This window comes from Dermochelys coriacea, chromosome 1 (assembly GCF_009764565.3).
Source record: "Dermochelys coriacea isolate rDerCor1 chromosome 1, rDerCor1.pri.v4, whole genome shotgun sequence".
Lineage (NCBI taxonomy): Eukaryota > Metazoa > Chordata > Testudines > Dermochelyidae > Dermochelys > Dermochelys coriacea.
The window spans coordinates 154,874,808-154,900,127 of record NC_050068.2 but is presented as its reverse complement, the minus strand read 5'-3'; the positions used below and the strand labels follow the sequence as shown (position 1 = coordinate 154,900,127).

Below are 25,320 nucleotides of genomic sequence, written 5' to 3'. Positions count from 1 at the left end.
TGTTGAGAACAAATGTTCTGTATGATTCTTATTTTATTCAAATCTGTTTGTCCATCTCACATGGTTGAACTGTCTCTTTTTCTCTTCCAGGAGAGGAAGTTTGTTGGAGGCTCTGGTCAGATTAGTGAGAAGCTAATGGAACGCTTGGGAGGCCGAGTGAAGCTAGAGAAACCTGTAGTCTGCATTGATCAGTCAGGTGAAGATGTCATTGTGAAGACCTTAGACCATGAATTATACGAGGTAATTCAATACCTTACATTAGAGTAAATATTTGTAGGGATTTAAAATCTTTCATTGTTCTGCTTGTCTTCTCAATAAGCCTGTAACACAGGGGCACAGTGCAGCAAACAAGAGAGCCACAATAACCAGGAGTCACATTTTCTGGTATTCCCTAAGTAATACCAATAACACAGCTTGGGCTGGGCACCGGAGAAGCAGAGAATTCTAGAATGTGTATTTGTGCCATTCCTTTACTATTTCTACTCCTTTGCATTCGGTTAGCTTCAGAACAAAAGAATATCTCCAGGGATGATAATAGCAATGCAGTGCAAGAGAAACATTCTCCAGAAACATTTCAGAGTTAGCTTCCAAGCCACAAAATGAAAGTTCAATTGAAAAGGGGCCCAGTGAACCTTTTGTAAGAGGAATAGTCTTTCAACCAGTTAGAAAGGGATAGCTGCTCAATTCGATAGTCATTTGTACAGTACTTGTTATCATTTTACAGTTTCTACAACCAAGACATCCTGAGAGGTCTATTTTGTAACTTGCATGCTGTGGGGCAAACTTTTTTTGCTTTGGAAGATATTACCGTCAACAAAGCTTCCCCAGCTGTAATAGAGAGAGGCTCCAATATTGGCTAATGTATTTCGTTTACTTACTATTTCTTTTCCAGGCCAAGTATGTTATTAGTGCCATTCCCCCAGTTCTTGATTTGAAGATTCATTTCAACCCACCATTACCACCAATGAGAAACCAGCTGATCAGCCGGGTTCCCATGGGCTCAGTCATCAAGTGCATGATGTACTACAAAGAACCTTTCTGGAGGAAACAGGGTATTACATTTTTAATCGGGGGGTTTCTTTTGTATTATATTATGCTAATGCAAGAGTCCACATTAGAAGGGGATTTCATCTCTTTTCAGCTACTTCTCTGAGTCCTAAAAAGAGACGGCGGGAGAGAGTATAAAGGACATGAGGGAAGAAGTTGGGATAACTAACTCTTGTTCCTTGTTGTTTTCCTTACCCCCGTCCCCCATTTTTCTTCAGTGACATCTTGGAATGAGACATATCTCTGCCATTAGTTACCTAAACATAATCGTGCAGTTGGGGCATAATGGAGAGCGATTTTATGCCATATACTGCATGACTGCGACAATTTTGTCTTGAGAATAGTTTGTAGCTAAAAACATATAGCCGTATTTCTTGGCCAGCTAGAGATCCTAAGAGTGTGGAAGTTGAAATATTGCCCAAACCATTTAAAGTGACAGCACTGAGCACAGTGCCTCTTTAATTCTTGCAGGAATACACCATACAGTCTTTGTTTGCCTTTAAGCTTTTGGGTAGATTTACAACAGGTGTCTGTAAAGATGTCCATAGTGCTCTGGAAAACTGGTGCTTTGAGAACCATGTTTTTAATAACAATTATACTCTGTATTTCCAGAACAGTTAGTACAAGCATCCTGAAATCTCTTGTATCTGGCATATGCCAGTCATAAAAACCTAGTGTGCTAGCCAAATTGTTAAACACAAACACTGGCAATACTCGAGAACAGTGTGTTTCTGTGTAATTAATTGGTACCCCAGTCATGTCGCTTACAACAGCATCTTTTTGGTCATAAATTCAGTTATATGAATATCCTTATGTTGACCCTGCTTTTTAAAGATGTCCGGAACAGATTGCTAAGAGTCTCAGTTTCAGAGTAGCAGCCGTGTTAGTCTGTATTCGCAAAAAGAAAAGGAGTACTTGTGGCAGCTTAGAGACTAACAAATTTATTTGAGCATAAGCTTATCGTCGCTTATTAGCACCGTAGCTCATGAAAGCTTATGCTCAAATAAATTTGTTAGTCTCTGAGGTGCCACAAGTACTCCTTTTCTTTTTGCTAAGAGTCTCAGGATCCCATATCTAAAATATCTCACCTAGATAGAAAATAGTACTTCTCAGAGCCCGAGGAGCAGCACACAATCTCTGGCAGAACAATTCCGTAGAGCGAGACATATTCTTTGTCACACCACACTGGTGATTTTACCACCTTCTCTGTCATAGTTCTCCAAATTACCTGGATTAATAAAATCCGTTTTTTTTCTCCTCTCTGGTTTCTAGACTACTGTGGTACCATGCTCATTGAAGATGAGGAAGCTGTGATTGGAATGACACTTGATGATACCAAACCCAATTGCAGTGTTCCTGCCATAATGGGGTAAAAGAGAAGAGGGACGATTACCCGTTAATTTTTGTGGGCCTGGGGTTTGAGGAGACGTGGAAAACTACCATTGGAGGAAAATATCTGAAAATATTAACAAAAAAGTACAGCTGGTTGAAAAGTGGTGAATGATTTTATTTCACAAAATATATTCAGTATTTTGCTCCCAAAATTTTGTCTTTAAAAATTTTTCACTTTTTTTTTTAATTTTCAATTTTTTTGGTGGGGAAAAAACTGGAAAAAGATGTTTGTTTTATTTCTGTTTCCCTCTCCGCCCCTGTTCCTTTTGCCTCTGGCCTCCCCACTATCAAAATGAAAATAGGATAAGGAGAGAGAGAGGAGGAAAAATAATAAAGCGAGTTGGTAGTGGCAGGGGGAAAACCTCCAAAATCAAACATTTAAAAAAAAACAACCCTAAAATTTTCTACAATCCCTCCCCCCCGCTTTTTTTTATGAAAATTTTCAGCCAACCCTATTAAAAGGGATTTCTTTTCAATAAATGTGGTTTTCCTCCCTGAACCCAATAATCAAAAATGAAATGGAACATTTCCTTATATAAGGCTATTGAACTATACCACCTAATTCTACTCTAGCATTCGTAATTTGCCATTACCATATCAAATCCTACAGCTGTCATGAGCGGGTTTACTATGCCATGAAACAGCTCCTATGGATCGTCTGACCCTGACCAGAGCGTGGCTCCCTGCAGGCAGGGAGCAAAGCAAGAGGTCTGTACATCGCCAATGCCGTGGCACACACCTGTAGAGGAGGTGTTTGGGGCTGAGCCTGGAGCTGTGCTTAATTTATAACGAAAGAGGTGCTGGAGTTCAACCAAATAGGTGCTGGGGGCTAAAGCAATTTTTTTACACTCATAACTGATGCAGCAAGCCAGAGGTGCTGGGACTATGAACTGCCAAGACTAGAGGTGTCGGGGCTCAGCCCTGGCAAGCCCCAGCACAAATTAAGCCCCGGAGAAAGGTGACTTCATAGATTCACCAGCCAGTCTGTCCCCCACACCCTCCCCAAAGGAGGAAGAGTGCACCAGATGCACTGGCTACTCTTGCTCTGTGGTTACTTTCCCCCTCTACTGCCTGGGGAAGGACGTTTTCTCTCTTCCCATTACTGTAGCCCTAGTAAATTTCTCCAGCAGACAGCCTGAGATAAAGATTTGACCTTTAGAAACTTTCTGAAAGCTGAGCTTAAATCCTGCAGAACTGAAGAAAAGTTTATAGCCACATTTCTCAGTAAGAATGGAAAGGGTTGGGAAGTGGCCACCAGGCAAAGACTAAAGACCTAAAGATAAAAGACAAATGTCAGAAGCCTGCATCATCAAGCCACCAACTGATAGCATTTTAAAGGGCACTGTGTAGATAATGGATGCCATCATTCCTTTTTTGTGTGTGTGGTTTTCTTTTTTTAGTTTTATTCTCGCTCGAAAGTGTAGAAGACTGACACATCTCACAAAGGAAGAAAGGTAAGAACAAAGTGCCATAGTTTTACACAGGATCTGATTTAAGTTTTTGTTTTAAATTGTCAGAGTCTCTCTCTCTCTCTCTCTCTCTCTCTCTCCCATCCGCACCCCTATAGCAGACAAAACATTTTTTGCATGCAGTAATTACAGGGATGTTGGCTATTAACTAAGCACAGTTCGCAGTGCTGTCGCTTCAAAAGTGCAACACTTAAATTTTGTTCCCTTAGGAGCCATGTGAAGCCTTCATGCAAAATGGCAGTAAGCATGGCAGCGTCTACCTGTCCTTTGTAAAGCCAAGTCTTCAGGCTCCCATTTGACTGCTTTGAGCTGTTTGGGCAGTGGAAAGCAGTCAGAAAGCTTCACTTAGTGGCCAACTGGGGATTCCTCTTGTATTCGGGAGTGCCTGGGTAGCATAAAGCCAGAATAGCCAGCTCCATGCCCCCACTGCTGCTCTTCTGTCCCTACACAGTGGAGTGGGTGTGCCAGGAGTGGGAAGGGCTGAGCCAGAGTGCTCAGCGCTCTAGTAATCTTGGATCAGACTCTAGAGGGCCATTTCAGCCTTTGTAAGTTAGTGCAGCCTTGAGGCTGCTCCAGTTTGTCATGGGATGAACCAACTCTAAGGATTAGGGGGTAGAAAGGTGACAGAAAGCTACCGTTGACCCTCTGTCTTCAGGTGTACCAGGCAGAGCTCAACACACTTGAAGATCTAGTCCACTATCTTGTTACAGCAGTCTCCTCCCTGCTATTGTTTAAAAATAAATAAAAATAGGTTTTAAAGGGTAGCAGTTTTTTGCCCTCAAAAATATTCCTAGCATTTCACTGGACTAATCAACAAAGCTAAAGTTATATGGCAGGGTTGTGGGGGAGACCTTTATTTAAACATGGACTGGATATGTTCAAACTTAAAAACATAGGATGTTCTATGTCCAAGTACACATTTTAACAGTAAAGGTCAGCCCAATTAGAGACAATATTGGTGTCCTCAGATCAGCGATATGTGAACTCTCGCAGTTTTTGTAAAGTGGGATCATGTGGAGCATTATTCCACCAGCTCTTAGAGCAATAGCACTGTTCCACTGAGCCTTGTTCGTTTTCCAGGAATAGACCAGATATTCTCCATCTGCATTTAAGCTTTAGGCTGGAACTACAAGAGGTGATTGTCAGAATAAAAGCTGGGCAAGCACCTTGAAGTCCATTGTGTTCAGCATTTCTGGCTATCATTAACAACAAATGCCCGTTTCACCACGTGTCAGTATATTAAGTGCAATTGAACATTTGCAGTACTTGAGAAAAGTTTACATTTCTATGCAATAAAAGGACACCTTTGTTATTTATAAGAGTGCCATGAAAGACAGACCAATTTATCGATCGGCATCAAAAACATTCACATGTTTATCTGACTCTGAGATTAATTTTTAAACAATGGGACTTTGAATATTTACTGAGTGAACATTAAACTATTGATGACTGTCAGTGGTAAAGAATGGTTCTAACGTACACTGTGCTTAATGTAAAAAAGAAAAGGAGTACTTGTGGCCCCTTAGAGACTAACAAATTTATTTGAGCATAAGCTTTTGTGAGCTACAGCTCACTTCATCGGATGCATTCAGTGGAAAATATAGTGAGGAGATTTATATATATACCCACAGAGAACATGAAACAATGGGTTTTATCATACACACTGTAAGGAGAGTGATCACTTAAGATGAGCTATGACCAGCAGGAAGGAGGGGGGAAGGAGGAAAACCTTTTGTGGTGATAATCAAGGTGGGCCATTTCCAGCAGTTAACAAGAACGTCTGAGGAACAGTGGGGGGTGGGGTGGGGGGAGAAATAACATGAACAGTGGGGGGTGGGGTGAGGGGTGAAATAGTAAAAAGAAAAGGAGTACTTGTGGCACCTTAGAGACTAACAAATTTATTTGAGCATAAGCTTTCGTGAGCTACAGCTCACTTCATCGGATGCATTTGGTATTTTCCACCAAATGCATCCGTTGAAGTGAGCTGTAGCTCACGAAAGCTTATGCTCAAATAAATTTGTTAGTCTCTAAGGTGCCACAAGTATTCCTTTTCTTTTTGCGAATACAGACTAACACGGCTGCTACTCTGAAACCTGTCATGGTGAAATAGTTTTACTTTGTGTAATGACCCATCCACTCCCAGTCTCTATTCAAGTCTAAATTAATTGTATCCAATTTGCAAATTAATTCCAATTCATCAGTCTCTCGCTGGAGTCTGTTTCTGAAGTTTTTTTGTTGAAGGATAGCCACTCTTAGATCTGTAATCATGTGACCGGAGAGATTGAAGTGTTCTCCGACTGGTTTTTGAATGTTATAATTCTTGACGTCTGATTTGTGTCCATTTATTCTTTTACGTAGAGACTGTCCAGTTTTGCCAGTGTACATGGCAGAGGGGCATTGCTGGCACATGATGGCATATATCACATTGGTAGATGCCCTCCTTCCTGCTGGTAATAGCTCATCTTAAGTGATCACTTTCCTTACAGTGTGTATGATAAAACCCGTTGTTTCATGTTCTCTGTGTGTGTGTATATAAATCTCCGCACTGTATTTTCCACCGAATGCATCCGATGAGGTGAGCTGTAGCTCACGAAAGCTTATGCTCAAATAAATTTGTTAGTCTCTAAGGTGCCACAAGTCCTCCTTTTCTTTTTGTGTATACAGACTAACACGGCTGCTACTCTGAAACCTGTGCTTAATATAGTATATTACTTGCAATGAGAAATCCATCCCATGCACACAATTTAAGCCTCACTTTAGTTCTACAAAGGGAAAAGAGGCAGACTGATGGCTGGCCAGGAGGCATCTCCACACCCACCTGTAAGCTATGTAGTGGGGCTCCCCCAAATGGAGTCAGTGATGTTGGGACTGGGTTTTCAAGGATCCAGAAACCATGTGTTCCAGGGGTTGTATGTAGGCTATGGCCACTACACTAGCCCATTGGCTGGAACAGGAGTCAGTGCTGCAGCCTGCCCACCTGTTGTGGGAGTGAAACCCCTCTCCACCTACAACCCCGAGACTCCCCTAGACAAAGACCAATTACTAATGACAGTGGGCTAGGATTGTGGCCCAGCTTGCAGAGCCACTCAAGGGGGCATCTAGTGCTCCCTTGTGCCAGCTGCCCAGACTGCGAGTATTAGTGCAGGGAGGAGAATAGCCTCCATTGGCTGCAACAGCGCCACCCCCATCTCCTGCGCAGTGCAACAGAGGCAATACAATATCTGCTGGCTAGCAGAGCTACACAGGGCACTGGGGAAGTACCCTGCCCCAGGTACTTCCTTTACAGAGCAGAGGGAATCCAGGACGTAGATTGCGATGCTTAGAGTCACCATATGTTTCCTTGGCTGCTTCTGGAGCAACGCAGTGACATGTTCCCTTTGCTCAAGGCTTGTGGGAAGCCGTGATTGAGCCCAGGGCCTGGAGATGAGGATTTTGCCCACAGCGTATGTAGATGTATGGTACGCTCTGGACAGAGTGTTAGCAATAGGCCATTTAAATAAAATACTAAATCATTCTAGGGGAAAAGGCACAGCTGTGTGAGCAGCAGGCACATCTGCAAAGATTCGCTCTCGCTGTGGGAACCACTCAGATAAATCTCTTCGATAAAATGTTGTCACCGACCACATTCAACCCTTTTGAAACAGCATATTTGTTATTGAGAATTAAAGCTATATAATGCCCTCCTATGCATTTGTTTGCTTGGCTGTCTGAAAATGCCATTTTCAGGTTAATATTTACTTTTGCTTTTGCAAAGTCATTTTGTCTTTGCAATTTAGTTGGCAAATAGCAGTGGAGCTTACAGCTTCTCGGAGCCCAGTTGCTCTCTTCCCACAAGGACCTCCATCTGCCCACAGGAAAGTTGGTTACCTCTGCTATGCAATTCACCTTCCTAGGACCCTGCAATGGGATCTCTGGAGGTTCTGAGATCCACATCGGGGAAGAGGGCAGACCAGGGCTGGGTTTGGAGGGAGGCTAATTATTCTTGCCACAGCTCTGTGAGGAAGAGTCAGGACAGTTAATACAGCCTGAGGTTGTATTAACTTTTCTGTGGAACTCCTGTGTGTGATGGAGCCACCCAGGATGACTCCAGGAACATCTGTAGGATGGGCCATAAATGGCCATATGGCTCCAATGGACTGTGGTGTTAGAGAGCTGGGTGGGTGGCAGGGGGGAGAAGCAGAGTGTCCTAGGCATGGTCCAGTGGCCTGTGGCTTTGGGGGATTCCTGAGAACCCCCGGCTTTCAGGGCTAATCCCCTGCTGTTTTTGCAAGGTTGGAAACCCAGCCTCCAGTGGAAGAATGCAGAGTCCCCTGGCACTTTTCTGTGAATTGTCTTGCTAGAGCACCCAAGCTGGGCCTTTGTCTGAGATGGATAGAAAGGACTTTCTTTAGGGTGGATAAAGAAAGAGCTAGCGAAGAGGTCTTCTTCTAATCATTATCACTGGCTCCCTTTCCCTGTTGACTGCAGTGTGACTCCCTCATTGAGGTATTGCAGCTCTCTGAGCTCCCCCTAGTGTTAGTTAGGGCTGCTCGGCATGTCTGTGGAATTGAATTGACAAGGGTTTGGAAGAGCTTGTGTTTCGGCTCACAGTAGATGACAGCACACTATTAAACTGTATCAGCACAGTCAGTGTGTGACACATACACGCACACACAGTAATGGGCACAGATCCAGCAAGTCTCCAGAAGCCTCATGCGCTTACCTGAACCCATTGGCTCTGAAAATCCAGTGAGAACAGTGAATCTCACAGTCTGTCACATTAAGCATTTCTGCTTCTAGTACATGTGATTCCTCAAAGGGCAGAAAGGAGAGGAAATATAACAAAGGACCAAATCTTTCCTCCCTGTCAGAAGCCCAGGTAGCTGGGCTTGGCATGGCAGGGTCCTGTGAAGGTGGAGCGGGAAAGAAGTCCTCCTCTGGGCGCAGACCAATGGCCCAGTCACTCCATGGCTGCTACTGTAACTCTGGATGTGTAGTAGCCTCCACTCTTACTGTTTCCACTTTATGCAGTGTGGAATAGGCTTTGGAGCTGCATAGTGGGGCATCCTCTGTCTCCACTTTTCCCCAGCCCATTGCTGCGCCACCCCTGAAACCTGCTGCACAGGGAAGTAGCTGAACCACCACAATGCTGGGCTCCCTAATACATGGGGCATGTGGTCCACTTGTGTAGATTCCCTATATACTCTGCCCTACTGTATTTGTGCTGTGTCTGGGGGCCTACATTTCTTCTATGAATGGGACAGGATTTGCCTCAAAAATGGATTGAGCATGGGTCTGTTTTTTTCTTTTTTGGTTCTTAACTGGTGCACTTGTCTCATTTTGATCTTTTTCCTTTTGGGAAGTGGTGGGATATGTCTAGTACCAGACAACAAAGGCCAGAAAATGGCTGGGAAGTGGGAACAGACTCCATTGCTATTGCTTTGTTACAGAAGGAAGTACATGCCCATACAAATAAAGAAGTGAAAAAGGAAGAGGGATTTTTAAATTTCAAACTGGTTCCCTGAGATCACAAGCCAGCAGTGTCTTGTTTCCCTTATCAAAATTCAGCACAGGCTGTTTGCCAGGAGACCAAAGTACAAAACCTCACTTCTCTCTTTCTCTGGCAGATTAAATGACTTTTAGATAATATACAAATTTGAGATGATCAAGATCAGTGTCTTAGGGAATGATTTGCAAAACTGCTTGTTAAGTTGACTCGTATAAAACGGAGCATGTCAATATATCGATCAACTTTATTGACTCATTTCTGAAGTACAACTCCCAGCCTCCAAACTCTCAGTAATCAGAATAAAACCAAAAGAGCTGAAACCTCCAATTTAGACACCGAATAATCTTTGTTCTCTCAAAGTAAGAACATTTCAGCAGTGGATTATTTTCTTTCTTGTGTTTAAATCTTTGTTGCATTTCTCCCTTAGGAAGAGGAGGATCTGTGAGCTCTATGCAAAGGTTTTGGGATCAGAGGAAGCCTTACATGTAAGAACATAACACATCCTGTCGATCTCATTATTGTAGTTGGGAGGCACAGGGTGAAGTTGGAAAGTAGCAGTAAAATCAGTATTCTTGGCACTGTATCCCACATTTAATCAGGATTAGTGTTCTTCACCATGCTTATTAGTTTGTACAGAAGAGATGGAAAATACTGACAAATTTTACATCCCATTTAAGAGTGATTAACGTGTTCATGTGAAGCAGTTAAAAATACAGGAGCTCATTTTAAAATGAGCCCCTAAAGCCTTAGTGCGGAGTGTTACCTTCATTATTATTATATGCTGAATCTCAGCCATTTTCAGCTGCTGTACCACGGCTTGCCTCCTCATCCAGCCCATGCCCTGTGTAGTGTTCCTTTTTGTCTCATGATTGCTCCCTCCCATAGCAACATCTGCTTTTGTTTCTTTCTGTTTTTCCCTTCTTATTAAGGGAAACTAACTGTTAGGGTTTGTATGTTCTCCCAGTTTCTGAAAACTCATTTGCTTTATATTATAAACATCCTTTATTTTATTGAAGGCAATTTTAAGTGGTTGAAATGTTTAGATATGAATCACCATAGCATGCCATTTTACACATAACTTCCATATACTGTATTGCTACAAAAGTGGCATACTTTGCATACTCACTGTATAAGCACATAAGAACGGCCATACTGGGTCTGACCAGTGGCCCATCTAGCTCAGTATCCTGTCTTCTGATAGTGGCCAATGCCAGGTGCCCCAGAGGGAATGAACAGAACAGAGCAATTATTAGTAACGTATATAAGTAAGGATGGCTTACGGGGATCCTTTCCAGTCCTAACAAATCTGTGATTTTGGGGCCTTAGGCAGCCTGAGAGTAAGCAGATGCAATTGTATGGAATACAATGGGAATTACACCTGCTTACACCCGGGCTGAATTTGACTCTATGTTGTCTCTGCTGCCTGACGCACAAGTCTACATAAACGAGAATTAGGAGGATCCAGTTCTACAATGTCCAAATTAACCAGTAAAAAAGGCCAGCAGTGTCTGAAGTTAAGGCTTATGTCTTCTCCACATTGCATTAAGAGACTTGTTAAATGGGCTCATCTCTAGTCAGGCATTGTAAGGTGATGCAACAAATCATAAGCTATTCTTCACTGCTGCCTTCTCAGTTCTTGTAACAGCTTTGTCCTTAGGGGTTTTTCCCCCTTCTGAGGTTTCATTAACTCTGTTTTACAGCCAGTGCATTATGAAGAGAAAAACTGGTGTGAGGAGCAGTATTCTGGCGGATGCTACACAGCTTACTTCCCACCAGGGATAATGACGCAGTTCGGAAGGTACAGTGTCTCACTAAGGGACTCAAGAACAGAAAGATAAGAATGAACAGATAAATATCCTCTGTAAGGGCCTTAAGTCCTCTGTGAACAAATTTTCTTTATACCTGGAGTATTGCTTCGGGAATACTTCAAACAGCCTTGTAAAATTTTACTTCCCCACTTGCCTGGATTAGGTTTTTTTGATGGACGACTCTCATTATTAGTATTTTCATGTTCATCATTGACTACAGGGAAGAGTAGGTGAGTAGCTTGTTTGATTGTTGGGGGTTGGTGTGTCTGTGTCTGTGTCTGTGCACGTGCCCAAATTGGTAAATTTTCATGACAGTTTTGCTTTTCAGATTTGGGAATGGCGTTACCATTTCCTTTGTGTTTTTTAATATATTTTATTGGTATTTTAAAAATACAGGATCAGGCCTTTATACTTTAAATATTTATGAACATGAGTGACTTCAGTGGACTGTTCCTATTAGCAGATAGGGTCTATTGCAGTAACTACTGTGCCACCATGTATTATCCTCCCTGATTCAGGTTTTTGAATGAAAACAGGAGTGACCCCAAAAAGCAGCAGTGGCCAACCTGGCTGTTTCCATTCAGTTGTGCAGTTATGTTCAGTTAAGTGCTCTGGATCCTTTTTGAAATGTAAATTTCTGCAATTGTAAAGTAACTAAGAGCACTAAAGAAATCCTGATTTATGACCATATAGTGGCTTCAATTTTTAAAGTAGACCGAACTTAAAGTACCTTAAAGTAGATGATTGCAGATCCCAGCAAAGCTATGTGATCCAGGAAAAACAAACCACTGTCTCTTTCTTCTTAAGTGTTATGGGGGCTATAGTATGCTATTCAGAGTGCTATTGACTCCATCTTTCATCTCTAGAGTCTTGGCTATGATAACAAGCAAGAACAAGCCTTGTCTCTGTCTAGTTCTCTTTTGAAGGTCTCTGTGGGTTAATATGTTGGTCAGAGGTGTGTTGGAAATATTCCTTGAGTCTGAGACGTCGAAAATAGGATTCTAGGTCACCACAGAACTGTATCATGTTCGTGGGCGTGGAGGGGCAAAAGGAGAGGCCCCGAGATAGGACAGATTCTTCCGCTGGGCTAAGAGTATAGTTGGATAGATTAACAATATTGCTGGGTGGGTTACGGGAACCATTGTTGTGGCCCCTTGTGGCATATAGTAGTTTAGATAGCTTAGTGTCCTTTTTCTTTTGTAGAGAATCAAAGTGTGTTTTGTAAATGGCTTGTCTAGTTTTTGTAAAGTCCAGCCACGAGGAAGTTTGTGTGGAAGGTTGGTTCTTTATGAGAGTATCCAGTTTTGAGAGCTCATTCTTAATCTTTCCCTGTTTGCTGTAGAGGATGTTAATCAGGTGGTTCCGCAGTTTCCTTGAGAGTGTGTGGCACAAGCTGTCAGCATAGTCTGTGTGGACCTGGGGTATTCTATCTGCAACCCAAGATCCATAAACCTGGAAATCCTGGACGCCCCATCATCTCAGGCATTGGCACCCTGACAGCAGGATTGTCTGGCTATGTAGACTCGCTCCTCAGGCCCTTCGTTACCAGCACTCCCAGCTATCTTCGAGACACCACCGATTTCCTGAGGAAACTACAGTCCATTGGTGATCTTCCTAAAAACACCATCCTAGCCACTATGGATGTAGAAGTCCTCTACACCAACATTCCACACAAAGATGGACTACAAGCCGTCAGGAACAGTATCCCCGATACTGTCACGGCTAACCTGGTGGCAGAACTTTGTGACTTTGTCCTGACCCATAACTATTTCACATTTGGTGACAATGTATACCTTCAAATCAGCGGCACTGCGATGGGTACCCGCATGGCCCCACAGTATGCCAACATTTTTATGGCTGACTTAGAACAACGCTTCCTCAGCTCTCGTCCCCTAATGCCCCTACTCTACTTGCGCTACATTGATGACATCCTCATCATCTGGACCCATGGAAAAGAAGCTCTTGAGGAATTCTACCATGATTTCAACAATTTCCATCCCACCATCAACCTCAGCCTGGACCAGTCCACACAAGAGATCCACTTCCTGGACACTACGGTGCTAATAAGCGATGGTCACATAAACACCACCCTATATCGGAAACCTACTGACTGCTATTCCTACCTACATGCCTCTAGCTTTCATCCAGATCATACCACTCGATCCATTGTCTACAGCCAAGCGCTACGATATAACCGCATTTGCTCCAACCCCTCAGACAGAGACAAACACCTACAAGATCTCTATCATGCATTCCTACAACTACAATACCCACCTGCTGAAGTGAAGAAACAGATTGACAGAGCCAGAAGAGTACCCAGAAGTCACCTACTACAGGACAGGCCCAACAAAGAAAACAACAGAACGCCACTAGCCATCACCTTCAGCCCCCAACTAAAACCTCTCCAACGCATCATCAAGGATCTACAACCTATCCTGAAGGACGAGCCATCGCTCTCTCAGATCTTGGGAGACAGACCAGTCCTTGCTTACAGACAGCCCCCCAATCTGAAGCAAATACTCACCAGCAACCACACACCACACAACAGAACCACTAACCCAGGAACCTATCCTTGCAACAAAGCCCGTTGCCAACTCTGTCCACATATCTATTCAGGGGATACCATCATAGGGCCTAATCACATCAGCCACACTATCAGAGGCTCGTTCACCTGCGCATCTACCAATGTGATATATGCCATCATGTGCCAGCAATGCCCCTCTGCCATGTACATTGGCCAAACTGGACAGTCTCTACGTAAAAGAATGAATGGACACAAATCAGACGTCAAGAATTATAACATTCAAAAACCAGTTGGAGAACACTTCAATCTCTCTGGTCACTCGATCACAGACCTAAGAGTGGCTATACTTCAACAAAAAAGCTTCAAAAACAGACTCCAACGAGAGACTGCTGAATTGGAATTAATTTGCAAACTGGATACAATTAACTTAGGCTTGAATAGAGACTGGGAATGGATGAGTCATTACACAAAGTAAAACTATTTCCCCATGGTATTTCTCCCCCCCACCCCACCCCCCACTGTTCCTCTGATATTCTTGTTAACTGCTGGAATTAGCCTACCTGCTTGTCACCATGGAAGGTTTTCCTCCTTTCCCCCCCCTGCTGTGGGTGATGGCTTATCTTAAGTGATCACTCTCCTTACAGTGTGTATGATAAACCCATTGTTTCATGTTCTCTGTGTGTGTGTATATAAATCTCTCCTCTGTTTTTTCCACCAAATGCATCCGATGAAGTGAGCTGTAGCTCACGAAAGCTTATGCTCTAATAAATTTGTTAGTCTCTAAGGTGCCACAAGTACTCCTTTTCTTTTTGCGAATACAGACTAACACGGCTGCTACTCTGAAACCAAGGAATTTTGTCATGCTTTCCTGATCTGGCTGATACAACCTATTTTTGTCCATTTTAAAGGATCATTCGCCAGCCAGTTGGTAGGATCTACTTTGCTGGCACAGAGACGGCTACAGAATGGAGCGGGTACATGGAGGGGGCTGTGCAGGCTGGAGAGAGAGCAGCTAGAGAGGTACAGCCCCACACTTACGGCATGCTGCGTGGGGAGAACTTTTAAGTGTGTTTTGCAAAATCAAGGCTGAGATTTTCAAAGCCATGTAAGGGATTTAGATGCCCAGTGGGAATTAATTTTAAGGAAAATTCAGCATTGCCAATCTCAAGCATTTAAAAAATCATGAGATTGGATTAAAAATGAGATTTGAAAAAAATTAAAATTGGGTTCTTTTTATTTGCAATTCCATTTTTGAGCCTTTCGGGAGCACCCAGGTCATACTTTCAAGCTTTCCTCTGCAACCATGAGGGCTAGACATTTAATTTTTTAAAGCTGAGATTCTTACCTAATCCTGTCTCTAGGAACTGGAGCTGTAAGCTAGACATCAAATACTGTCAGACTTGCAATAAAAGGACAGGAATTGGCAACAATGGTGTCCAAATCCCATAGGCAGCTTTGAAAAACTCAGCCCCAAAGTTTGTTTCAAGAATGATAGTTGTGCTGCGGGCCTGTAGAAGAAGTTAGGCCCCATGCTTGTTTGATTCTGAATGGTGTTGATTTATAGGAACATACACACTTCATTGTATGTAAGAATGCCATCTTCCTAGCTATTTTTGTAAACGTTGTGGTTTATGGGCTGATACACTTCAACAAAAGGAATCTCCTATTTGTTTCATAAGAGGTTAAGGGGTCAGCTTTGGGATCTCATATGAGGGAGGTAATCAATAAAGTATCGTCATGTGTCAAGTGATGAAAGCATTAAAGCAGAACCTCTAAAGGCCTCTGCTCAGGATAAAGCTGAAGAGCTTAGATGTTGGGCAACAGGAAAGAATTGTATCCTGGGAGTGATGTATACTTAAGAACTAATCCCCAGAACACTGTTAATTGTGCTAACTGATAGACCTGCCAATCATCTTATATCTGTCTGAAATGGGACCACATCTCAGGAGAAGTCGGATGTTGTTAACTCTGCAAAGGACTGGGATAGAATATCAAGAAATTAAGATATCCACATTATATTTTGGAAATGTGCACATTAAAAAAATAATGTTCACCTTCCTGTCATAATCTCCTCCTTGTTTCATGTAATCCTAGCACTTTCTCATGCCCACCAATAGACACCAACTATTTTTTTTTTTTTGGTAATATATTTTGCTTTTCTGGCACTGAACCCTAGGCTCTCCCTCCCTCACATGACCTCAATCCTATTCCTGTGTTGGGTCAACATTTTTCAAAATTAGCTTCCGATACATTTTGCATGTACCTGTTTTACATCTACATGTCTCTAATGCACTACTTTGATATCAGTTTTATAGGATATGGCCCACAGATTTGTGGTTAATATGAGGCCCTAGTTCAACAAGTTTTTTAAGCATGTGCTTAATTTTCAGCCTGACTGACTTCAGCGGGACTACTCACATACTAAATTAGAGATGTTCTGCTGAAGTACCTTGCTGAATTAGGGTCTGAATGAGTTAAGGAGGCTTCTTCTACTCCTTCATCCTGAACCATTATCTTTCTTTCTTAGAAAAATCACCACCACTCACACTGGAGCAATTACACAGCTAGGAAAGAGATGCTTCTCTGGGAGTATGTCAGTAAATAACAGCCCCTCCCAGCAATCTGATGTGCAAATATCAGATTTTCTGTTAAATCTGAATACATACGATCTTATTTGCTAAACCCTTATTTTGATTATAGCAGCATCAGCTTAGAGCAAAAACTGAAAGCCAAATGTTTTGCCCTTTAAAAGAATGAACGGAACTGATCAGTTCTTTATTTTCAGGTACTGTGTTCTATGGGGAAAATCGCAGAAGGTGAAATTTGGAAGTCAGAACCTGAATCAGTTGTAAGTTTTCCTTCAGTTCCTGTGAACTTTCTTTTGATATTAATGATGAGAGAAAATATGTGTTGCCTTTACCTTAAACTACAGCTACAATTACTATTCTGCTGACTGCCAAAACTGTCCCTGGATGACTGGGAACATGACAGGTACCCAGCAAGGGGTGGGGGTGTCTAAATACTCTGTAAACGTGGCACAGGAAAGAGTATTCAACTTTTAATAAGGCAAAAAATCCATACAGTATCTTTTACAATGCTTACCTTAAATTGACGAGAACGCTTTGGGCCTCGTATTTCTTCACAACCTATTGTTGTCGTTTCGGAAGCTTTTCAAGCTCAGACATATTCATTGCTCACAGTCATCTTTAATAACGCTGGTTGAATTTTTTTTTAATTTGGATAAAAAATTTTGCTAAGAAAAGCAAGGAACAATTTGAGCAAATTTTGGCAAAAAATGTTTCCTGCCTTTTAAAGAGTTCTTTTTTTTATTGAAGTGAGTACAAGGGAATGCAAATGGCCAGTCTTGGGCTCTTTCTTTAAAATATGTTAATATCAGGTTTTAGGGGCCCTCAACAAACATGTTGTGTTTAATTCCTTTTCTCAAGTAGATGCTATCTACCTTGTTCTGGTTGTTTCCTGATTCATCAGCAGGGCATGGGATAAACATTAATAGCAACAGAGTGCCAGATCTTGCCTGAATATAATATACTTCTGTTTAAAAGAGAAAGTACACCCAAACAGATTCAACCTATCTCTGTTTCTGCTGTGATATACTTGATATTTATACTCTCCTTTCATAGCAGAGGTGAACCTGCACTAATATTGAATGTTCTCCTATGCAGGATGTCCCAGCCCGGCCAATCACTACTACTTTTTGGGAGAGAAACTTGCCATCTATGCCAGGACTGCTGAGGCTGGTTGGATTTTCCACTTTCTTCACTTCAGTGGCTGCTGTTGGGCTGTTTGCCTACAAAAAGGGGCTGCTAGTTCGAAACTGAGAATGGTGCCAGCACAAAGCTGTGTACTTGCTGTGTTCTTTGTCCAAAGTTTATTTTTTGACGTGCACTTATCTGTCTTCAAAAGCAGATCAGGACTGGTAAGGAGAGTCGGGGGAAGTAGAGATGCAACTTCAGAGTGAGGATGAGTGAAGGGGTTCAAATAAAGTGAGGACCCCTTGAACAATGACCTATTTTTTAGCACCATCATTTGAGGTTCTGAGACAGTGGTGGGCAACGTGTGACACGCGGCCCATCTGGGTAATCCGCTGGTGGGCCGCCAGATAGTTTGTTTACATTTGCACGGCTGTCCACAGCTCCCAGTGGCTGCAGTTCACCATTCCCGGCCAATGGGAGCAGTGGGAAGCGGTGGCCAGTACGTCCCTGCGGCCCGCGCCACTTCCTGCAGCTCCCATTGGTCGGGAACGGCGAACCGCGGCCACTGGAGCTGTGGGTGGCTGTGCAAATGTAAACAAACTGTCTGGCAGCCCACCAGCAGATTACCCTGATGGGCCACGTGTGGCCCACAGTCTGCAGGTTGCCCACCACTATTCTGAGATGTTCCACTATATGGAACTTTGAGTTTCTATTCAGGTCTGCAAATGAAAATGCCAAGATACCATGAGAAGGCTGTTCTTATATTTTCAGCCTTTTGTACACTTGTATCTGACCCAACCTGAACTCTGAACATTTAAAGGCATGCCCATCCCTAGTTATAGGTGGAGTATTGCCACACTCATGTTCCAGAGATCTAAAAGACTTCAGTTGTAGCTTAAAATAACTTTTGAATAAATGCAAATTGCAGGTGAGGGTCTTTTAATGTATTTTTTCCCAAAAAGCCTTGAGCCCAAACAGCACTTACAAAAAAAAATGTAAGGCTAAATTTTGAAATTGTTGTTCCAAACTATGCAAGTGCTCATGAGTTTGTCAAGATATAATTTCTCACTTTAAGTTTTCAATCGCATGTTATGGACTATGGACCCAGTGGCACAAAAGAGGCTATAAAGCTGGCTTAAGTGGCCTCCTGAGGATTCTCCCAGTCTAGCGGCTCTACAGCACTCCTATCCTATCTGGATTCCATGGGGCTGCTATAGGTAGGGCCAGGGGTCAAATTAACCCTCCTGTTCACCCCACAGAGCCATAAAGTAACTTTTACAGTACTTACTTTTCTTCACCCTTGTCTCAATTCAGAGAGAGAACTCTCTCTCACCTTATGTTTGTAGAGTACAGTGGGCTCTAGATCTCAGTTGGAGCCTACAGGCACTGCCGTAATAAGTAATAACTTTGTCCAGTGTTGAACACAGCTTATCTGGGCCAGAGAATCTGAGCTAATGTCTACACATTTTTCCAACAATTAGTCCTTGAAATATAAATGGAAATCTCTAAAGAACATTTCCATTTGTATTTCTTGGAATTTATGTTGTGTTGAGGGGTGCACCTGGAATTGCGAGGGTGATTTCTCTTATGTTCTTCTGCTCTACAAAAATAAAAAAAATTCCCTGCTCAGCTTTGCTTCTTGATTCATATCACTCTAAATTGGACTCTTCTATATACACAGCTAATAGAGTTTTCTCCATCACACCTATAGTCATCCGAGATGTGACCTGCCTCCCAGTCCTCTCTATTTCACTTAGGAGGAAGGATTATTGCGGTTATGCTCTTTCTAATATAATTTCCAGAAGAAAGGAATCTTACTACTTTACCTTGATATCCTCAGACTTCATTATTTTTTGTAAAAAAGCAAGACAAGGCAAGAAAAGAGCTTGAAAATCCTTCCAAAACACTATAAAGCTCTGTATTAGTGAAAAGTACCCAATCTTTGTATGTACCAAAGGCCCAGGACAATGGAATTCAGTGTGAATGACAGCAGCATGGTTTCCAGGGCTATATCATCATCATCTTCTCCCTCAGTTCTTTTCTGGATTGTAATTGCTTCCTAGGAGAAGTAGTTTCTACTTCCTGAGAGTGAGAGCAGCCAAACTGTGCTTGTGGCACCTTAGAGACTAACAAATTTATTAGAGCATAAGCTTTCGTGAGCTACAGCTCACGAATACAAACTAACATGGCTGCTACTCTGAAACTGTGCTTGTTAGTCACCATTCTTTGATGAGATCTTGTCTTAAGCTTTCGGGTCTTTGATTCCCTGAGTTTCAGCCTGCTAGCAAAATGGAGTGCAATTTTTTTTCCAGCACATCTCTAGTCAGATCTAGTTTTCACCTTCTGTGTACTTTTGAAAACTATATTATTAAGAAACGTACAATCCTGTAGTGGGAGTTTTGGAAATCCTATGAGCAAATTCTCTGCTGGTGTAAACGGACACAGCACTACTGACACAATTGAAACATTGAGCTACCAACATTACAATATTTTCAATTGTCCTTTTCTATTCAACCTTCAGTCAAAGGTTTTCTGGCATTACATTAATTAATATGAAGCTATTATTCCATGCTACATTGAATGCCATTCTAACTACGCTCCATAAAATCTTCTCTTGATGACATTTCACACTGCTTGGCTCACAGTTTTATGAGGAGAAGGTGTGAATGATTAAGCACAAGATCATTGCTTGCCCTACATGCTTGCACAAGGGAATGAGGGGGCATAAAATGTCTTGCACGGCTACCTGCATCGTAGCTCTCAGTGCAGAAAGGAGAGCAGCCTCTAAGGAGTCACTCCTCCTCCTCCCGCTCAGGTGTGCAGAATGGGGATGGGAAAGGTGGAGCCTTGACTAAGCCCTACAGCAAATCAGTCAGCATAGCTGAGGCAACATAAAGAGAGGGGAGTAATCTGTGTGTGGTAAAGGACTGGGGCACTTCCCACTGGTGTAAGGGAGAGCAGGGGCCTGAACTGTGACTTTCAACGTCTGCTCCTGGGTCAGTGCAGCTACCCACTGCCCCTTGCGCAGGGTAGACTGCTAAGCAACTATCTAGTTCTGTGGTATCAGCTCCAAATTCATATGTCTGGTGGGAGACTTCATGATCTAAAAAGTCAAGATTTTGTAGAATCTTTAAAACAACCCCCCTGAAATCAAGATTAGGAGGACAGCTCATCAGCAGGGTGTTAACTGTAAAAGGATCAATTGCTAAACTATGCAAAATGCAATAAGCACTTCCACATCCGTAGTTAGAAATGCAGTACAAGTCCGACTGACGTTCCCAAGCTCTTAGTAACTATTCAGGGGGTTGAATCATGAAGAGATCAAGTGGAGCCCTGGAAAGTTTAAGCATGTACCGGTGCTTCTGTCCTCCCTGCACTGGGGCCTTTGAAACAATGTACACAAGAATAAAAAAAATTAGCTGTCTGCTATATGCAGAGTGTCACAGTATGGGTCAGCTGCACCTGTGTTTCCTCTTACTGGTTCAGTAAGTCTACCCACTCTTAGACAATGGCTAGGGGGAAGGAAGCTGTGTCTCTCTCCCTCCTAACTGGGGTATTTCCAGGTTGAACTGTTCCCTGCCTCCACTGATATTCCCAGCAAAAGGCAGTCTGCCCAAATAGGTCTGCTTGCTTTCTCTTCAGAGACTAATAATAGAGTGATTGCCAACAACTATAAGTAACTACACAGAACGTCCTATGCAAGCCTCTTTTACTCTTAAGGTAAAAGCACTTCAGAAAAAACACATTAAAACAATACAAATCTCCCTGCATGCTATATGATCTTACCAGAGATCCCCTCCTTCAGTTGTCTCCAGCATGCTTTCTGGCAAGTAAGTCCTTCAAATCCATCAAAGGAGTCTCTTCTGTGGGCACAAATTCACAACAGCCTCAGTTCAGAACTAGCACACTCATGAAAAGTTTAGTCCCTCCTTTATGCAGGTTGAAGGTCTTTGAACTGGAGTTTTCAGAAGCAGGTAATCAGTATACAATTTGTTTCTCTCCCCAAGGCATAGTTTCGAAAGGATGGATTTGAAGTGGGTCATTTGCATTGCCCTCGCCCCCCAAGTATTTCCTAGGAAATCCTCTTCACACGTATTGTACCCAAAATCCTTTGAAGTTCTTCCTGATATCTCCAAGAGATTATATTAATCCCGTTTTCCTGCTAAAGGAGTTCCATACAACTCACAATAGTACACAAACATTTTCATTTTTAATAGAATGAACTCCAGAAGTGTTGAATTTAATTCAATAGGGTTTAGCTTAATTCAGTTAAATTTGTCCAGGACATTTCTATAAGTTTCACACAGAGTACATTGCACCAAATTCTTCTCTCCTTCTACACCGGGGCAACCTCAATAGAAAGTTGTAGGTGTAATTGAGAGCACAATTTAGTCCAGGGCATATAGAATTCTAAGAGATCTAAACTGGTCAGCCAGCTGGAACTATTTTGAGCCTATTTGCACTTTTTGCTCCAGTTGATGATGTTTTAAACTAACTGCAATTGCACTGCAGGAAAACATGGAGTGAGGCAAGAAAACAGTGATCCCAATCAGCAGCTGGGGCATACATAAGGCAGAGAAATTGTATAGTCAGCTTCATGTAGATCTTCAAGGCCAGAGTCTGATGCTGCGGGCTCATGCTTAGTAGTACTTTATTCTGCTCATGGTCCCATTGAATTACTCATGGAATTGTTGTCATTGTGAATAAGGGTATCAGAATCTGGCTCTTAGATTTCATTCTGTGTCTTTGAATTGGATGCACCAGACAGTAAGCCTCTTGTGATAAAATCCAAGCTGCTGCTACAAGTGTGTGTTCTCACATCCGCCTTTAAACTAAATAGAAGAATTCTTCAGATGTCAAGATCTTGAAGACAGAGGAACGGGGTACAGTGTAGTAGATGTGACCTTTCTCACCTTGTCATACAGAGAAGCAGTTGGACAGGGTACTTCTAAGACCTATTCTTGTTGTTTGATTTGTAATCTAACCCATGACTCCCCTTCTTTGACCACTTCATGTCTCTGGGAATTGATGGGGGTGTCATCTACCAAAATGAAATGATGTTGATTGGCCTTTGGCTTGATAGCTTTTTCTGGCTCCTCCTGCTTTAGTTTCTAATCTGCTTTACCTGGGCACCCTGGCCTGGTTTTTCTTTCTTGACAGTCAGACTCCCTGGAAAGCACAGCAGAGAGCAAGACTGTTTTTTTTCTTCTTGGCTTTTAACAGCTATTTAGTCACAAGTCCATGCTGGCACCCAGTGACCTTTCAATACCTCTTATGCATTTACTCATATCACAGTCTCTCTCTTTCTCCCCACCCTAAAGTTGGCAGTCCTCTCAGGCTCACAGGCAGCTCACTGGAAGATTTTTTTCCCTAAAAAGGACAGGACTGTAAGAGGAGCTGAGCAATGTGAATCTTGCAGACACAGCAAGCAGAAGAGAAAATTACATCAATGAGAGCAGTTTGCTGTAAATAGCTTCTCTTCAGTGTTATACAATCTGAATGAGGCTAAACCCAGTTGTACTTTTACTAAACTTTTTAGTAACTGATGGCTTAGATTTGTTTTTCCAAAGGGAGTAGTGGGATGCTCAGCACTTGTGAAAATTAGACCTCTTATGTAGGGGCCTAAATACAGACAGACAAGCTTTACTTTAGGCACCCAGTTTTAAAAATCTTGGCCTGATACTTACAAGTTTGACAGTGAAAACATATTTAACACACAATGTACTGCTACATTTCTGGAATAATAATAACAGTGCCCCATTCTTTCCATCAGTAGATCTCAAAGTGCTTTACAAAGGTCAGTCTCAGTAGGGCTGAATGATTTTGTTGACCAAGATGTTTGGGGTATGAGTGTTGGTGCTGTCCTAGAAACATTTGGAAGGCCTGGATAGGGGAACTACTAGTGAGGCTTGTAAAGGCAAATAGTTTTTCTTCATGTCCAAAAGTTATCCAGTTTTTTCTCATGTGCCGGCTAGAAATTTTCCAGTCAAACCAGCATGTGTTGTGTGTCTCATAGAAACATAGCAGTCAATTGAGGGAGAACTGATTTGGATAAAATTAGAACTGGTCTGAACCATCACCAACACTTCAACCCAGTTCTGACTTTTCCTGAGCGTGATTAACTTTTTATAAAGAATTATTTTTCACTGCTCTTAAATTCTTGGTTTCAGTGGTGAGTAGAAATTGAAATACTAGAAGAAAGGCAACTCTCCTGATCCTTCTGGCCCAATCAGAAATGGGAGGCACTTGATATCTCATGATAAAATTGGATCCCATGAGATTTCCTGCCCCATTTTGCAGACTTATGGTGTCTGCAAAAAAAAAAAAAAACCACTCAAAAACTTCGTGTTTATACAAGAAATGTTTGTATAAACACTTGAAGTTTTTGAGTGTGGTTTTTTCATACTCAAACTTCTCAGGCTTTTGAAATATACTAATTGCTGCTACAAATTATTCTTGTTGCAAATAAGTTGTGAAGCCTAAGAACACAATGTGATTTAAAGATAAGTGCAGTCAGTTGTTCTTTTGTTTATTAAATATTTTATGAAAAAAATTAAAAGCAACATTGTGTATGTATGTACATCATGATGTCATCAATAAATTGATCAGATGTGGTTACAGAATCCATCCCCCTTTGCACACATGAAAGGAACTTATTACTAATTTACCTCTTTACACTCATTCTAACTGACTGTTTAAAGGAAAGAAATTTTAAAATCAGGTTTGAAATATAATTATCAGTATAGTATTCTTAACTGATTGATGTCTAATGGGAAATATGCCCCCATGAGAAATCCTTCACTGTACTGATCTAGTCAAATGTATTGTGTAAACTGTGATCGTCATAATTTGTATTCTCACATATATTTTTGATGATCTTAGAGTCTGTTTTTAAAGACAGTGTACTTGTTTGTACACTGTATCTATAACTATGTATTAATGTGACTGGTGTCAAAACATGATATGTAAATTTGATCATGGCAACAATAGTATTTGGTAGTGATAAAATTAAAAGCCAATCATACATGTTATTCAACAGTACAGTAAAGTGAACAGTAAGAGAAAGCACAAGATGTCAGTTCTTTAACTCATTCATTACTTCTCAACACAGACCCCGATTCAAGAAAGCACCCTATTCAGGATAGCACTTAAGCACTTTCGGTTAAGCAAGTGTTTTCCTGATTTACAGCCTAAAAGCTGGAGGACAAGCTAATGACTTTTATTACACTAATCATGGTATTTCCTAAATGGGACAGTGATGTTAATTAAGGCAGAAATTATAAAGGTCCAAAATTCTTACCATTTTATTTTCTCAGGTGAAAGCAAATATTTACATCTGATTTATGCCCAAAAGGGAATTGGAAAGGAATCACAGCAGAAGTGCCAGTACCTCTAGGCAACAACCAACAGTGCAGTTAAAATGGAGACTACAATGCCCACAAAATAGACTGGGCCTGTGGTTAAACAGAGTAGCATTCCCTCTAGCATCTCCACCTTGAGACCATCTTGATTCTGCAACTCTCTCTCCAATGAAGCTAAAAGTGAAATAGCCAAAGTAATTTTGTTTTGAGAGTATCCTCACAGTCAAATAGTTTTCACAGCTTATAGTTGGTCACATGCAGGAGAGCATTAGTCGTGTCTGTCTCTGTGGTTTGAAAATAAAAATGACTTCCTTTTATAGGAATATGGATTTGGTGCACGTGATTCATTTGTGCCTTAACTAACGGTAGCATTTTCTAAAGTGACTCTGTGTTGGCTGTTTCACTTGGTTCCCTTCTTAAGTTCCCTTTTCAATAGGCTCTTCAAATATTTTTATCTATCAGCTGTAAACCTTTTTTTTAAACATAATCTAGAATCAATAAAGATTGTTCATGTCAAA

General features: G+C 41.8%; 1 protein-coding gene across 2 annotated transcripts in view; it reads left to right on the top strand.

The window, feature by feature from the left end:
- The window catches only part of LOC119843511 (amine oxidase [flavin-containing] B-like), an 82,286-nt gene extending 56,966 nt beyond the window's left edge, over positions 1 to 25,320 (top strand). Inside the window, exons 7-15 of one of the 2 annotated variants that reach the window (XM_038372879.2) lie at positions 91 to 240; positions 893 to 1,052; positions 2,320 to 2,416; positions 3,840 to 3,893; positions 9,824 to 9,881; positions 11,097 to 11,194; positions 14,637 to 14,748; positions 16,514 to 16,576; positions 17,412 to 25,320. In XM_038372879.2, coding sequence (XP_038228807.1) covers positions 91 to 240; positions 893 to 1,052; positions 2,320 to 2,416; positions 3,840 to 3,893; positions 9,824 to 9,881; positions 11,097 to 11,194; positions 14,637 to 14,748; positions 16,514 to 16,576; positions 17,412 to 17,567 — 948 coding nt within the window. In that variant the 3' untranslated portion in view covers positions 17,568 to 25,320. The remainder of the gene's footprint in view (positions 1 to 90; positions 241 to 892; positions 1,053 to 2,319; positions 2,417 to 3,839; positions 3,894 to 9,823; positions 9,882 to 11,096; positions 11,195 to 14,636; positions 14,749 to 16,513; positions 16,577 to 17,411) is intronic. The other variant, XM_038372873.2, reaches the window with a different exon arrangement.